At 39.1% G+C, this 18280-nt stretch overlaps 1 protein-coding gene across 5 annotated transcripts in view; it reads left to right on the top strand.

The window, feature by feature from the left end:
• The window catches only part of ntrk3b (neurotrophic tyrosine kinase, receptor, type 3b), a 236105-nt gene extending 218862 nt beyond the window's left edge, over nucleotides 1–17243 (top strand). For all 5 annotated transcript variants that reach the window (XM_026174777.1, XM_026174796.1, XM_026174786.1 and 2 more), the window contains 2 exons: nucleotides 6109–6267; nucleotides 13165–17243. In XM_026174777.1, coding sequence (XP_026030562.1) covers nucleotides 6109–6267; nucleotides 13165–13350 — 345 coding nt within the window. In that variant the 3' untranslated portion in view covers nucleotides 13351–17243. The remainder of the gene's footprint in view (nucleotides 1–6108; nucleotides 6268–13164) is intronic.
• Nucleotides 17244–18280: the final 1037 nt, after the last annotated feature.

Here is an 18280-nt window from a genome sequence, read left to right as displayed (position 1 = left end):
TTAATCCAATCACTCCCCTGCTACGGTGGGACAGGCAGAGCACTAATCCAGTTTACACAGCAACAAAAAAAGCCCCAGACTCATTCCTCACTCCCCGCAGAGCATTGCCAGCTTCTTGATGTGACATTGAGTGAGAAAGATGAGGATAATTACAGGGGCAATTATTTTATTTTTATTATGTGTTCAGCTTTTTTTTTTTCCTTTTCCCCCATGTTCCAAGCTAATTACCATGGCCTTGTCACAAAAACCCAAGGTGATGGCATGCAATCATTTGGGAAGCAGCGAGTCAGCCACTTTTAATGCCCCTCGCCACGGCGGCTCCGGTTAAATCATTAGTATGCATCTGATGAGGCTGGGCCTTGCATGCAGTGGGCAGGGAGGACCTCAGATAAGTCATTTAGACTAACGGGAACTTAATTAATTTTGTTTAATCTTTATAAAGCTCCACAGAGGGACAGATTGGTATACAGCCCCTCGCCAACTTCTTCACCTCACACTCGGCCCACCTAGCTTACCTCGACCCAGAGGTTTTGCATAATAGGGGCGACTGGTCTCTGCATCAATATTGGCTTAATGTTGTGTACAATGTTAAACTGTGCCATGTGTAATGAGACCAGGTAGAGTCTAAGTCTGTGTTCATTTGGCCCTTAGCTTGAAGTGAAACCCTAAAGAATGAGTTTAAGGGTGTGTGGAAGAGAGAACTACTGCCAGTGGCATTGTCAATAAGTGTGTTAATTCAGGATGTGGAGAAAGGGCACCTTATTTGGAACGCTTCATGAATTTATGTTTATCTTAATTACTGTTTTATCTGTCCTACCACTGAAGGAAGGAAAAACAGCAGCTTTGATTATCTTCCAAGGTGGTGACGGATCATAATTGTTTAGGCAGGGAGATGGCGGAGCAAGCCTCAAGAAATTAAGAGGTAAAGGATGCATCTGTGTAACACCTCAGATGCCCTTGAGCAACTTATAGAGAAGCACAACCGGGGTTCTATAGGATTCAGGAGAATGATACATTGATTCTTTGTACTTTACAACTCGACAGTGAGACACGGTCGAGCACAGCACTTAACCCCTGGCGGGTTCAGTGAAAGACTGTGGTTGTACTGGGCTGCTCTGAGGTATAAACATGTGTCAATGTAAAGCAGGAGAATGGAGGTAAAACTCTGCAAATCCTCCTGATAAAAAGAGGCAAAAGTTTTTAAAGCATAAAGCTCTGAATAGTAGAAAGACTTAACATCGCTACACTTGACAGAAATGCAAATGTCTGTCATAACAAATAGAAATTCAAAATCCACATTATCTGTGAAGTATACGTTTAGCGATCTATGTTTCCAAACTGCTTTTGGAGACTGTTTTTATATATTTCAGCCATTATGTTGAAATGATTCATACTTAATTATTATTATTACATTTTTGTGAGAAAATGTGACAGTGGCCATTTTGATGAGTAAATCTTACAGGATACAACACATATATTAAGCATCTCCCATCCATATGGAAGTGAATGGATTTGAAGAATAATGAAAGTGTGTTCAGTAAAGAAGAAACGTCCTCCAGTGTCCTCCAGTTTGACATGCTGGAGGTTAATGGAGTGTGATTCTGATTCTCAGTCAGCATATAGGTGTTGGTAAAGAATAGTGTCTCTATTGGTCTTGTTGACCTGCAGGCCCTGTGTACAAATATTGATTTGTATTCAGTCCGAGAAAAGCATACAACTTTGGGATAACACTTTCAGGTAAACACTCTGCACACCAGATATCGACTTAGTCAAGACACCTGAGACAAGGAGCTACAATCAGGAGTTCAATAAACGAGGACACAAAAACACCTTGGGGTTCTTCTTTCTTGTATGATGATAGGTTACCATTGTATATCTCATAACAAGGCTTACAAACCATTCACCAGGTAGTTCTACTAGGCACCTTCATGAGTTGTTTTTTTTTTCCACTGAACATTTTGGTTCACTTGTGTGTACAAAATTGTATGTGTGACTTTCAGTCATCAAAATTAACCTTTTCAAAAAAGGTTGTGTTTCTCTTTTAAATGTTAGTCTCACTTACAGGTTCAAATTTAGCCAATTAAAATATCTAACAACTTTTAAAAATGGAACTTGACACCTTTTTATCACTAAAATTAAACAGCTTGAACCCAACAAGTCATTTCTGAGTCATAACTATTTTCAACCTACTATCTGCCTGGTATAGCTGAACTTAGGGAAAATGCTAATGTTGGCTTGTTAATACAGGATGACTCATTTAGAGCATGAAATATACATGAGCGACCTGTGGCTTTTTTGAAAAGCTTAGTTAATATGTTCTAAAAGCTACCATTTGAGTAGTGCTACAGTCACACTTGAAGATTGTGCGGTAAGCATGATATCTTGTTGCCTTTGAAATGGTTCTTTCTGTCTGTGACCACTCACAGTCAGCTGCCATCTTCAAAGTGACTTTGGTGCGTGAAGGCCGAGATAACACGAGACCAGTCAGTCTGCTGTTAGGTTGTGATTGAATGGAGTCAAGTTTGCAATTATACAAAATCGGTTTGTGATAATACGGTCATTAACTGTGACAAATCAGCAGAAATAGAGCACTTAAAACTGAAATTCATAAATTCAATTCCACAAATAATGACGCAGTTGCTGTCAGTTGCAATTTAGCTTCAAAATTACATAAAGCTCACATAAATGCTCAGTAACCTTGTTGTTATGTACGAATATAACCAGAATACAACCAGTTGTCCCTCTACTGCAAAGAGATGCGTCTCAAACGAGTCCACTCTCATTCTGTCTGGGTTTATAGATTATTTTTATAAATGCATTAAACAGTCTTACAAATAATTATAAATAGTAATGGACGGTAACATATATAAAAATACAAAATGTTATAAATTGATAGCTTTTATGTAAAAATTAGAGACTGTTCATTTCTTTGTAAGTGGGCAAGTGGTGAATGGTGCAAATGTATAAATGTTTTCTTTATGTATCTAATTCAGTCTAAACATAGAATTAAGCTGTTAATTCTCTAAAGTGATTTACATCTCTCCTTTATTAGACTATGGATGGTAATATCTAATATTTACATTTATACAGTTTAAAGTTACCTAGTTCTACAGTGCAGGCCTCATATTAGATGCAGTACCAAGAATGCATCCAGCATTAAAATTATTAATTAGAATTAAAATGTTGATTTTTTTTTTTTACCGTGTGCTAAATCCAAGGATTAACGGTTTTCTGCATCATATTATCTCAAATTATTCCAACCTCTTAGCCAGGTTTGTGTTCCTGGTTATATTTTTTTTAACTGTTGTATGTTTCTGTTTATAGATTTTTTTTCACGATTTAATCACTGTTAGCTGATAACAGCTCTGATGGGAGGTGGTGGCACTCATAGTGGAAGAGTCATAGGGCACATGAAACGTACTTTTTTGATTGACTGCACACACAGCCTGAAGCAGAGAGCCCAGCTCAACACAGAAACCTGAAACATGTGAACTAGCTAGCAATGCTAGCAAGCCCAGTTAACGAGGTGTGATTGCCATCCAGCCCAAGCAAAGATATGATTATACTTACCAAAACTGAAGCAAAAGCTTCTTGGATGCGCTGCACTTCACAGCAAGACAGGTAATTCTATTAAAAGGGACCAACACCACATTCCTGGTCCATTTTTTGAAGCGAGCTTCATTTTTCAACCCTGGAGGTTGCTGCTTGATCTGCACTATATGCCTGTAAGGGCAGCCAGTGTTGTCATTGATACTTTTGGGTATATTTTCTGAGACTGTGTCGTATAGTTTCCAAGACTGTCTTGTGTAGTTTTACAAAAGACTAATTTGAAAGTAGCTAATAGTCAGTAGTGAAAGAGCTAACACATAAACTTAGTGCATTTAATAGATATTCGAGAAGGTTGCAGATGAAGGACATATAGAGGAAAACAAACAGAGGCCTCTAACTCGGCAACTAAATTTGATGAAGTGTACAAACTAAAGGACGCTCTGAATAAATGCCCAGGAAGGAGTAGACTTTTGGCAAACTGACAAATCTTATGTCTCTTTGAAAACATCCACCAAGATTCATCTGCTACGTCAAGCTGACACACGGAGATTGTGTTTGACTTTCAAAGGAAATGTGCAATGAGCGCGCTACGGAACTAGGAGGTAATTAGTAAGACTTGAGCTGAGTGTTTTTTTCTCGATACTTAAAATGCCACGCAGCACTCACAGCTGAAGGCACACAGATGTTGGAGCTGGTAAATGGAGTTGGGAAAAGAGCTTATTATGATTAAATGAATCTGATTGTGTTGTAACCCAGAGGTACAGATAGGAGGAACCATATGAGGGTGAATGCAGCTACAAGCTAAGAGGTTTTCCTAATGATGATTTCAGAGCCTATGGCACGTCTGACTGTGGATTTTATTTTGTCCTAAGCACAGAAAATGAGCCCAAAAGAGTAGTTGACTGGCTAGCTTGCTGGCCTACTTGCTGGCCTGCTTGCTTGCTGGATGGATGGATGGATGGATGGATAGATCAGTGAATGCATGGATGGATGGGTGGTTTTGATGATGGACAGATGATAGATGTGTGTCTGATATGCTGCAGGAGTGCTTTCACTGACTTAGAGATAAAAACCTCAAAGAGGCTTAGAATCCATCGTATTTTATCTCAACGGAACTGTCAAGATAAAAACAGCAAAGGCCAAAAACTGAACCAGATAATACAAATAAATGACAGCAGGAAGTGATAGGGCAACAGAATGCTTAGAATTAGTATTGTAAGTAGTCATTTGTATTAGAATGTTACAAATGAATGGTGATTAAGTAGTATTAGGACATAAACTAGAACTATGTAGACTGCTGTCTGCTTAGTTCTATATGGCAACAAACACACTAAGTGTCTATTAAAGGCTATTAGATGTTTACTCTTGGGAGTTAATTAGTAATCATAATCCTACTATCTTAAACCTTTGTTTGGAAATGTTGAGAGTAACCTTTATCTCAGTAAAAAGTAAAGAAAAACATGTACTCATCATCCAAATATATTTGTGCAGCTTTCACCACATTTGTTGTCTCATGAAATCAGCACATGGCCTGAGTATTGAACTTTAATCATGTGTTGACATGTATGTGGTTATGACAGCTATTTAAGCGCTTTAAGCTATTTTCTGATTGCCAGTAAACTTTTCTGGCAATCAGAAAATAGCACTAAAAATTTCTCCTGCAAAGGTCAGACCACCTGCATGTTTAAAACAAAAATCTGTTTCTAATACACTTAAAGCGTTCACTGTAATCACCGTAAGTGATACTGCACTCATATTCTGAGCTGAAACTTGCAATACTTTGCAGCTCATTCCCACATCGGTCTTATTCAACCCGACACGGCCATGATTAAAACACAGTCACTGACACGAATGGGAAATAGATCTTAAAACAATGCCTGCTAATGGAAGCTGATGATTAATGGGTGATTGTCTAATCGATTAATATCCACCCTGAAAGGAGTTACAGCAAGGGGAGACTTCATTTCATGTGCTGCTGGTTTACAGACACCAAACTGCTTCAAGCTGATATGTGCTATTCTTCAACTGTCCCTGCCGTGTGCAGATCTTAGAAACGCATGTTTGCATGCCGCTATGTTGAATTTAATCACATTCCTTAGAAGCCACATGAACGTCTTTACCATGATGGCGCATAAGTGTGTATTCAGCAGCTCTCTTATCCCCTTGGTTGATTTATTTAAAAACTGATTAAATTCCACATTCAGCTCCATGCTGTGAGACTTTGATCCTCTGCTTAATGCCTGTACCTCTGCAGAGAAAGGATTGCTGTTTTACTTAAGAACAAAGGGGCCATTTTATACGATAACCTAAAGTATTTCTGTTGCTTCAATGCATACAGAACTGTCAGCATTTTTCTATATTGCATCAGTGTCAACATTCAGCAGTGCAGCTGGCATTCATGAAATGTTAAGCCCAGAGTATCAGTTACATGTATGGACAGTTAATCCCCAGACACCAGGGAGTTGTGTTGATGACTGAGTCTTCTTATCTCTGTCTTAGCTGCAACATTTCTGTTTGCAATAAAGATCTCCTCTCCCCGCTCCTCTACTCTCCTCTCAGGTTGGAGGACACACCATGCTACCTATTCGCTGGATGCCCCCAGAGAGCATCATGTACAGGAAGTTCTCCACGGAAAGCGATGTCTGGAGCTTTGGAGTCATTCTGTGGGAGATCTTTACCTATGGGAAGCAGCCTTGGTTTCAGCTGGGTAACAACGAGGTAAAAAGCGCCTGAAGCACGATAGATAAACCTTCACAAGATATAGCACACACACATATTATCAAAGGCTGAATTGCAGAATCTCATGCACACACTGGAAATTATAGCTCCAGGTCATCTAGTGGTAAATGTGAAAGTCTACTTTTCCATTTCCAAACATCAAGTAGGGCAGCTTATTGCAAAGCACATCAAAATCTTTCCCCTTATGTCGTCAGCGAGGGGGAAAGGCTGAAATCCCGAGCTTGCTAATAGCAGATTTAAATGACCACTGCTATTCTGGATCTTAATCTACTGCCTCGTGTTGTTTCTTCACTCTTTGGTGAGGTGATAAATTGATGCCCATGCCCACATTACATAACGCCCGTGAGCGGTCTGTTTTTTCATTGAAGTCTTTGCTTTAAATCAATAAAATTCAATTAGGATTACGCTTGTAGGGTAAGCCCAGGCATTACAATAGAATGGAAATATCAATAGAAGTGTCAATGTGCTTTTGGGCTTTATACAAATGTGATATTTTCATATTTTTCTGCATCTTACGCAGAAGAAGTTTTTAGGCATGCTAAATGAAACACTCGGCTGATTAAACTGTGATGAGATGAGTGCTTTATTATATCACAGCCAAAGAAGGTAAATTGTTTTCCAAATGTAATTTTGTACGTACAGATAGTACAGATGAAATTCTTGTACTTGTTATTCACTTATTCACATGCCTATTATTCAGTTGTTGTCATTGTTTAAGTCGTTGAAAAATTACTGCAATAATTATAAATGAGCATTAGTGACTCAGTGACAGTGGGTACTGTAGGAACATGTTTCAAACAGGCATCACACTTCTGGGCTCCACTGGCTCCACTATCATCCTCTACGGAGCTACACCGACCAGCTTATCTGCTTTTTTTTGTTTGATTGGTTGGTTTTTTGGTATCTCTAAATACAGCAAAGAGTAATATATGTACTCTATACAGAGAAATACATTCTTTAGCAGAGAGTGTGATGCATTTTCTGTGGCAGACATGTCTCAAACATTTATTCTGCTTAGTGCCCGTTAACCAAGACCCCTGTTTTAGTTTTATATGTGATAGCAAAATGGAATAGCAGGTTACCCCATGGTGTCATGGTCTGTGTGCAGGCAGGCAGGAAAAAGACCTGATATGCAGACTCACAGAGGCAGAACTCAGACTCAAAAACCACAGCTTTATTGCTGGCAAACACAAAACAAAACCTAAACTGGGAGAGCTAGAAATGGGGCATGAAAACAGAACACACAGGCTAGTACTAGAGACGATGCGACAATGAACGGGAACACATGCAGACACTAAATACAGGTGGGGAACAGGGCAGAGAGCAAACACCTGGGAAACACGGCTGAAACTAATTACAAAGACGAGATTGGGAGGAAGCAAAATGGAATACGCTGACCTTCAAAGTAAAACAGGAAACAGACTGAGCACAGAACAAAACCTTAAAACTAGAATACAAAAAAAGAACTCAGAATACAAGAAGTCATATTCAAAGGAGAAATCATAGAATAACAACAATAATACACAAAACACTGGGTCATCGACCCAGGACCGTGACACATGGACCATTAAATAAATGTTGGTGCTTGAATTTAAGTAAAAGCTGTAAGAAATATTTAATGTTCTGGGTACCATGTTTGGTATGATCTCTCCAGTTAAAATAATGAATATAAAATTTTTCGAAGAAAGAAGTTGGAAGGAAGCAGAAAACTAATACAAACCACTCCAGAACAAGGTGTTCACACATTGTTTCTCACTTCTCCAAAATCTCTATCATGGAAGTTGTGAGTGTAAAGCAGGGGTAGGCAACCTTTCTTTTTTTTTTTCTTCTTTTTTTTTTGGCCTGTCCCGTTTGGCTCTTTTGCCATCAGAATTGTTGTCTAAAGGCAAAGAAAGATGCCCAACGGATTTACTTTACCAAACTGACCATCCCAGCCTTGCCGTAATGGTCCATTTGATTCACCTTTTATTGTTTATTTTATTTTCACTTACTGAATACGGGACAGACTTGACTGGGGGAAAGAAGGGGAGAAAGAAAGAGGGAAAGAGAAACAGCTGAGAAGAGGGACGGGGGAGAAGGGCAAAAGACAAAAACCAACAGAACGGGCAGAAAAAAAAAAGCATATATCAATCACCTGGATCACCTGCTGAGAAAGAAAAAAGAAAACAAGCAGAACAGAACAAGAGTAATAGAATAAACAACATCACAATGATATATGGGAATATGACAGTAAATACTAAATGTTAAACATTATTGTGCAGCACATAAGATCAACAGAACACAGTGTGCTTTGAGGTAGGAGCCAAAAAGGGTGTAGTTTGTGGGTGTGATCACCCGTGTGTACACCTGTGAGCATGGACGCGCTTGTTTTTTGTTTTTTAAAAGGTTCCTTCATGTAATAATCTGCTAGAGGGTGTGGGGGGGCCACAGCCCCGTCCTCCAGGGCATGAAGCAGGTATGGAGGAGATCAAAACTCCAGACATCCAGAGGCCCCAGAACACAAGAGACCAAGGAAGACCAACAGAGGGGCAGCCGCGCCACTGTCCCAGAAAGAGCTGAGGAGAGTCCCAGATGAGGGCTCACTCAGCAGCCGTGGAGCAGAAGCCAGGGGGAGTTGCAGTGACGCGCCCGTGAGCTCCGCCGGCAGCCAGCCGTGCCTGAGTGACCGAGCCCCAGGCCGAGAGGCCGGGGGCACCCCACCTCCGAAGTGGCCCGAGCGAGCCCCAGGCTCCAGGCCCCGATAAGCGGCCGCCAAGGAGTGAGCCGGTGTGTACCTGGACGCCCATCCCCGGACACAAAGAACCACCAACGCACCGATGTCTGAGGGGGTCCGCCACTGGCAGGGGAAGTGGTGGTAGGGGGAGATAGGCCTCCAAACCTTGGAGGGCCTGAGATGTCCCCAGAGAGGTGGCGCCTGACACCCAACCTGACATATAGACACAGACATACAGGCACACACAGATACAAACATCCATTCCCACCCTCATGCTCTCATATGCACTTACTCCACACTCAACCAACGTGGAGACAGACATAAAGAGACGCTGTACACACGATCACACTCCCCAAGGTAGGCAACCTTTCTGATGGCGAGTGCCATGTAAAATTTCCTCAGAGGTCAGTGTGCCATATGTTTGCATTAGCAATAAATTTAATAACGCTCTATATTAACAGTTACACACTATATAGAACCACTTTATAGAATTATATTTGTTTGCAGATGTTGGCAGCTATCAGCGAATAGTTATCAGCTATTTTGAAACAAAAAAAGACACTTTTTATCCATAACAAGAACTCCATAACAGCAAATGGACTGTACAACAGAAAATACAAATGCTATTTATGGTCTCCTCACAAGAATGATAAGAAAAATAAACTAAGCCAATATGGCACGTCTGTTAATACAGAGACACACGAAAATAAACTCCACCTAAACTTGGTTTATATCTGACCCAGATAGACTGCAGGTCATAACTTCTTACCTGAAGTTCAGTTCACCTGACGCTCGGACCGGCGGCCGCCTCGGGTCTCTCCTCGTCCTGCCTCCGATCTCCCTCATCCACGTGCTGGCCTCCATCACTTGTTCATTTTACTGAATCTGTGGAAGCTCCGCGATGCCACCACCAAACAACTGAGTTATTTTTACACACCGGCCAACATCTGGCCAATCCAACATCTGGCCAATCCAACACCTTTCATTGTTTATACCGTTACAAAAAATAAATAAATAAATAATCGGGCCACCAAGCAAATGCCCGGTATGCCCGATGGCCAGTCCAGCTATGGCTGTGCCATCAGTTAACCCTTGGCACGTGTGCCTAGTGTAAAGTTATCGTGACCCACAGTAGATACATTATTGGAAAATAAACCATAATTCTCATTTAATCTGCTATGCAGAAAGCAAAAGGTGAAAACTACACTGCGTGCTAAATTGATGGTCAAGGATATTATAGCCAACCTGCTCTGTTTCATGCAGCCCCTCTTGCCTTGGCCTATTAGCAGCAGCTGATCCCAGTCCAGCCTTATTACATCTGCCCTCACGCTGCTGCTTATCTGTCCTCTCAAGTTGCTTATCATGTGAGGGGGTTGGAGTTATGCTTTGTACTGCGATCAGAGACCCCAACTGTGATCATAGAACTAGGGTGACTAATCACACCCTTGTTTTCACTTTCACTTGTCTATTAGTACATGTTATCATATTTGCAAGTATATGATGTATGTACGAAGGACGCGTGCTACAATCTGAATCTCAGATGGGAAGTGAGACTACTCTAGGCTCTAATTGAGTCCAAGTACTATGTCAAGGAAAAATAAAGGTTGTAAATCACCAAAGCCCTGCAGAATACATATTATCTATATTATCTAGCTTCACTCACCTGAACTGTAACAATAAGTGGTCACACAAAAGTAGGCGTCAGCATAATAAGTCACATGAAAGGGTGCAAATAACCAACCAGAAACACTGACAGGTCTACTTACAACAGAGCAGCTGACTTGACAAACAAAGATAAAACTATACTATGGGAAGAGTTTAAACACTTAATACAGGCTGAAAACAACACAGCTGCTACAGCCAAAGCAGCAGATTGTGAATGTGTGTGGTCAGTAAGACTGGAGAAGACCTGATATATTAATAAAGTCTCGCTTATTTGAAGCCAGAGAGGGAAGCTGAGAAAAATGCTGACTGTGTAAGTTAACAGATTTATCGATATCACAGCTCTATCATTACGACGCAGAGGAACCTGATGGATTACAATTGTTATTCCATTAAATTAATGTAGCCCCCATGATGTTTAATAACATCAAACACGAGCTTAGTCTCTGTGCAAATTTAATAATAATAACTTTATGTGCATAGCGCTTTTAAAGCACACTTTTACAAAGTGCTTTATTTGAAATAAAAGCCGACACATGCAGACACATAGTTAAACATATGGTCTCAGTGTCATCACAGTATATACTTGCATGCATTTATGTAAACTGTGGCCCAAATTAGTGGGCAAAATCCTTTTTTTCAGCAGATTTAGGCGACCTAATACGCTGAGGAGGACTGTTCCAAAGTTTAAGTGGTTGTGGTTTTAAAATAGTTTGGATCAATAAAACGATCCTCATTTTTCTTTATCATTAACAACAAAAAACAGGGGGGAAAAATAAAATCCAAATGCTAATAAAAAGGATAAGATAGACGGAGGGAAAAGGAGGGAAAGGAACAAAATCAGAAATTAAAACCAAGAGACTAAACATGAGAAAACTAAATAAAAGAGGAAGTAAAACAACAGAGAGACAAAACAGACTGAGGGTGTACTCACACTAAGCATGGTTGCCTCGTACCAACACCAAGTGTGTTTGTCCCATCTTCCCACAGCCTCGCTGTCCTGTGCTCAAACTGCTCTTTACATGCAGACCCAAGTACACTTCACTTTGTTTCAACATCTCAACTTCGCTTCAGAGAGCACAATGAGCTTCATGATTTTATGCATTTTGTAGCTTAATTGGAAGCGGTGACACACTGGCCTCTCACATGCGTTACAGATTTGCTATTTACATAACACAGTGATTTTTACAGGGCCAGTCACTGTCACTGAGGAAGCATTCGAACACACTACTTGTGTACCGTGCTTGGGTCTCACTGAGCAAGGCTCATGTCTTCAGTTGGACCAGAGCACAGTTCACTTGACTGCAGCCGTGCACACACCAATCACATTACTGTTAGAAGTAGAACTGGTTTTGGGGATTAAACACGTTTACAGTGCGCCATAAAACTAAACATAACTGAGAGAAAAGAGAAAACCAGGAACGCAAAGAAAAAAAACTGTACCAACAAACAAATTAAGGACCCCAAAAACATGACATTCCCCCACCCCCTGCAGTGGCGCTATGCACCACAGTTAGAGAAGCACTGGGTGGATTTTCCAAAGCTACTGCTTGATTGTAGCGCTTGCGATTGTGGAATTATGCATAAAGGCTCCAGTCAGTCTTAAAGGTAGCCCGTCCGCATTTTAGAGACTCTTATCATCTGGGGATGAGACATGACAGACGGAATATAACAGAAAGTAAACAAACGGTAGAACAATAGATCAAGTGTGTCCCTCCTGTTTTGTTCTAATAACGTGTACTGCTGTCTTGAGTAAAGTAAAGTCACATTTATTTAAACACAGATCAAGTTTGTCAGACGTTCCTTCCAGAAAATTAGGCTTTAGATATCAGTAGATTATCAAATCCTTTGTTCTGACACTGTTGTTATGCTGCAGACTTGCAAGAGCGTGAAATTGCATGACACCATAATATGCCTTATGGGGAAAGTTTCTGTTTTCCCTCTTCAGCTGTGTTGTTAATTTCTACGCCTTGAAAAGTGAAAACTTAAAAAAAGATGTTTGAGATAGTTTTGATTAGTACACAAGTGTGAAGTGTAAATAATGTTAAGAAATCACAGTTTTTCCATAACATGACCCCCCCCCCCCCCCCCCAATTGTTTCACACAAATAGATTGCTATCCATTCTTTTAAAGTACAGTGCCCTGGAAAATGAAGCCAAATTATCACGACAGCAGTGAGTCATCTGGCTAATTAGTGCGCAAGCACAATAGAGAAAAGATCAATCAGCCTTTTAACAACATCTAAAACATCCCAGCCCCACCAAATAGTCAGTATTGTTAGTTTGTGCTGTGGGACAGGAAAAAAAAGTCTTGTTTCCCTTTTATTATTGCCCAAATTTAGGATTGAATGTGTTCTGTTTATTTCTTTCATCTCAGTTTCATTAGTTCAAACCTCAAAGGACATTTCTGCTCAGTGTCACCGCTTTCTCATTATGAACAAACCAAAGCAATCAGTGAGTGAGAATCTCCTGTTTCACTCCACTGCCCTGTCTCCTCTGCAGGTCATTGAGTGCATAACCCAGGGTCGGGTTCTGGAGAGGCCACGGATTTGTCCTAAGGAGGTTTATGACATCATGCTAGGCTGCTGGCAGCGGGAACCACAGCAGCGACTGAACATTAAGGACATTCAGAAGGTCCTGTTCGCCATGGGAAAAGCCACGCCGGTCTACCTGGACATCCTGGGCTAGCAGCGGCCCGTGAGTGGCCTCGCCAGACGCAAAGATCGACAGAGACATACAGACAGAACGACCCACATGGATCCAGGAATAACCAAACCAACCTGCTTCACTGTCGAAAAAACACCTGCATTGTTTGGGAAGGACTTAAGTGCCTGCAACACTTTTGGATATAGTGGATAAAACGTATTCAAAAAAACACGCACTTTTACATTTTGTTTACTTGTGTATAAGATGTACAGGTTTGAAGAAGACTTTTTTTTTTGGTTTTTCCTTGAAAAACTGCAAAAATACACAAAAATGGAGACCGAAAGGAAAGTGGACTGGCAGTAGGAAGGGGCCGCAATTTGATTATATTATGGAGAGAAGACATCAGAGTTCAAATCTATCCTAGGTTTGGTTTTATGAATATATATAGAAATATTACATATATTTTATATTTATTTCTTTTTGTCAAGGTGTTGAAGGGTCTCCCATGTGTGTTGCTAAGGGCTTGGCCCTGTCTGAAGACGCCACCGACAAACTATTGGCAGGGACTTGACGTTGGAAGCCTTACTTGCACTCTGATTGGCTGGCTCTGAGCTCATAAAGGGAGCTCTTTGGAATAACACTGGATGGTTGGAAAATAGCAGCGCTCTGTAGAGGACCTACTCAATCAGACAACTGACAAATCTATTTTAATTTAAAGATAATGTACATATTGTAAAATTCTATGTGTCAGAATTATGTTAACTTATTTTTTCCGATGTTACTTTGATTCCTTTTCTGACTGTGATCTGGGTGGCTAAAGTATAAAGCTATGGTATTTGTTTTCATCCTAATCCAGAGGAGATTTCCTTGGGAATTACTCGTGTCAGTGCTGGTTGTCTAATGTGGTGAAGGTGAATGCCAGTGAATACAATGCGAAAAGCCCACTGACACCGAATCAAAGAGACTTTGGCGAACGTGGGATGACTCAGAGCCATGGTTCAACATGACACTTTCCAAAGAGGTGATGAAACCTCGGATTCACGTTCCTTTTCATTTGCTTTTTATGGCAAGAATTATAAGTTGGTTAGTAATATCTCACGCCTCAGCCCTCAAATACACATACACACGCTTTGTCATATTCAAGCTTTTTGATGTAAAACTGCTTAAAAAAAACAGCGTTTTTGTAGCTTTGAGTGTATTCATCATTTGTGAGTCGCAGGGTTGTTGTCTTGAATTAAACAGCCTATTGTATGTGTTAAAGGAACTATTTGACATTTTGACCAATATGATTGCTTTCTTGCTGAGAGTTATAACAAATGCAGCTTTTATATCTTATTTTTTAATATGTGGCTACAGGTTTCAGCACATAGTCAGCTCAGCTTAGTAAAAAAAGCATCAGCTAGTTAAGCTTTTTTTTTTTTAAACTTGTTGAAAAGCACATTGACATTTTAACTAACACGTATATTTATCCTGATAGAGCTTATATGTAGCTTTGTGAATAATAAGTAATGTTTTAACTGAAAAATAATTATATAAAAAGCTTTTTCTTTTAAATCGAATATTATTAATTCAGTTTCTGTTCTGCTCTGAATTTTATTGTTAGGCCTATTTCAGATTTTTTTTTATTCAATCATGAAATTGTAATGGAAAACCTGCCAAGTAATTTTTATGTCCCAATTTAAGCCGAATATACCCAAAACTGCTACTGATTTATGAAAAGGAAAAAACTGCTAGAGTGAGTAGCCAATAAGAAACAATTAAAACGGTGAACCCCAAACGTCAGACCACTCACACTCAGATTAAAATGTTAAAATCTTATGCATGATCACATCTCTGGTCATTACACAAGTAGAACATTCAACATTTCATTTCCATTTTCATGGATAACTTTTGATATTTGTTGAACGTTATTCTCCATAAACAGCTTCATTTTCAAAATTAAGTTCTTTCAACTAATAAGATATAAGAAGCATCCAGGATTAGAAAGAGGTCAGAAATGAAGAATAATAGCAAACCCAAGTTTTAAAAAAATCCTTAACAAATTCAAAAGAAAAACTTTAATAGAAAAATCAACTTGAGTTTGTAACCAATCCCTTAGATTAAAACCAGAAGGATTATTATTTGAGTTAGCCTATATAACAGCACTTTATCGGATAAGTTTATAGAGTAGGATTAAGTACTTTGTCCACATATAAACACCCTGGAAGCTGTTTTTCACAAACTCAATTCTCCTAAAATTGCCATTTAGAAAACACTTGTGGCCTCCAGTGTCTTTACGGTCGACACTTTGTGAATCCGGTGATTAGACCTATTTTTTATGCTTTTAACGATAAATTTAGTTGTTTAGCTTATTTACATATTAACATATTAAGTATGTTCAACATTCATGTTATAGCTGCAAAAACAGATTTTTTTAAAGAGTCAGTTAAAGCCATAGCTAGAGTTTTGATTGATAAACATCAGTACTTTTGAAGACTTTACAAACTTGAAAATGTAAGTAATAGCCATGCTGCTTTGCTAGTAAATTTCTGTAGACTGTAGCAATGTTCCTTACATTGTAACAAATTTTAAAATTTAAGCTCAAAAGGTTTTAACATATAATGTGTCATAAAATGTGACACATTTCTCAAAAATACAGTTCGGTGGAATAAGCTAATTGGGTAAGCTACACTGGACATGGAGGGTTAGCTAGCTTTGGTTTCTTATGTCTTGATTGTGTTAAACTGAGGTTACTGGCCAACTTTCTTTTTCCCCACACTGAAGTGCATTTTCAGATGTTGGGAAGCTAATTTTGTTGCAAACAGCTATTCCCTATTTCCAGCGTTTGAGCCAGGCGAAACTCACAAGCTGTTGGTGCTAGCTATACATTGTCAATGCCGATATGAGAGCTGCATTGATCTTATCATCTAACGCTCAGCAAGAAAGCAAAATAGGATATTTTCCCCAATGTAGACCTCTTATTTTAAAGTATTATAGGTTGATGTCCTCAGGATCCTATCACTATACACGCTGTTAAAAGAAACACATTGCATTTTTATTACTATTATCATGATTTCTCTTCCATCAGCTGCACAAGAATGATGTTGGCTGATTAGAAAAACACTCCTGTTACAATTACAGAGACGTGGCTGCAGCAGGCGGATACTTGTCTTAATTTTTGGGCTGTACACAAAAAATAATAACCACTGAAGTGGGTCAGCTAATTGTGTGGTATCATTGCAGTTTTTAAAAATAATTACAGTATTAACTTAAAGAGAAATATGAAGAGTTTTGTTCTAAAATCCAATTCGACTCAAAACCTACAACCAAATAGATATTACTTTTGAAAAATCTCATAATTAAGTGCTCAGTTGACAAAATGAGTTATTTCTTTCAGAGTGGATCCTGAAGCATTCTCACACACTGAATGATAAACCTCAGGCAACTATTTTATTTCATGTTGTATCTGGATATAGAGTGGTTTACAAAGGAGCTCTTCACATCTCTTCCTTATTATCTTGACATGAATTCTCACAGTATCACAATGTTGTCTCTGTTTCCCTTGGGACTGTGTAAATCATTAATGAGCATTTGGTTATTTCGAGTATTTTGTATGAAAGGCGAGATCCAGTCCATTGAGTTACCCAAAGCATTGAGTTTTTGTGTATTCTCTTGTGGTAAAGATAAACGCTTAAAGACATTATGACACAGACCGTGAGCATTTGCAGGGTATTGTAATCCTTTCATGGTGAGTTGAATATTCTTTAAAAAGTCTTTTTTTTTTTCTTGGATGAACTAACTGAACACTTTTTGAAGCAAAGTTGGCATATTACCATGTACACATGTTACAGAATATTAAAATGTGGTATAACATCTACAGTATATAAAATACTGGTATTCCATGATAGATCTTTGTATTAATGTGACTCTCTTAAGAAAATGTCTTCAAACAATCAGACGATCTCTTTTTCCATTTTGTCCTGTCTTATAAAGATGTGTGAATTTGACTAAATCTTGTCTTCATCTAAATCTCTCACAAAGCTGAACAGCATGGGTTCAGTGTGTGTCTGTGTTGTCTTCTCCTCTTCTATCCATTGTTGATGTGATAGAAGTGATAGAAATATGTCTTTTTCTCAGGTAGTTTGGTATTTCTAAAGGTACATAGTTTATATCCTTGGATACTACAGGATGAGTCCAAGGGGAAACCTATTCTTCTGAAAAATGAAGCCAATGCTGTTTATCTAAGGCCCACTGAGGCTTTTCCATAGACTCCCATGTTAAAATGTCCAACTTTACAACAGGAAAAAAAACCCCACATGTTTACAGCCTGGTACAAAAATCAGTTTTTTATTTATTGAGTTTATTTTCCTTTTTGTGACAACTTAACAGGAGGTACATTTCATTTCATATATTTTATTTTGCGCTACAACATCGTAGGGATAACCAAAATTATTGCAACTGTGTGCAATGAACTTGGGAATTGATTGCCTTTGAAATAGTGGCTCCAAAGATAGGGACCAGGTCTGCAACCACTCGCAGTCAGTTGCTGTCAGAGCAACTCTGATGTGTCAAGAGGATAGTAAAAAGACAGAGTCAGTCTGTAATCAGTCAACTAGATTCCACTGAATAAAACCAGGCAATTACATACAATCTGACAATTAACTGACAAACTAGTAAAAATCACAAATTCCTTTCCCATCTGTTGTAAACCAGTTTCAATCTACATACACAAACATTCATATTAAACAGTAATTCACATTAAAGACTTAGTGTACATTCAGCCAGATTGACATCGATTTGAAACAGGGACTCAGAAATACCTCCACAACATATTTGCTGCAGGACTGCAATTTCACTGCAAAATAACACAGGCCTTGGCAACCTTGCTTTTATATAGGAATATAATTAGAATCTAACCAGTTGACAACCTGACAGTTATTTGCAGACAAGTTGTGCTCATTGATCAGCTCTGATTGATTCCAGCATATTGGCA

This window comes from Astatotilapia calliptera, chromosome 1 (assembly GCF_900246225.1).
Source record: "Astatotilapia calliptera chromosome 1, fAstCal1.2, whole genome shotgun sequence".
In the NCBI taxonomy this organism is placed as follows: Eukaryota; Metazoa; Chordata; class Actinopteri; order Cichliformes; family Cichlidae; genus Astatotilapia; species Astatotilapia calliptera.
Note: the sequence above shows the minus strand (reverse complement) of the source record. Positions and strands in the feature narration are given on the sequence as shown.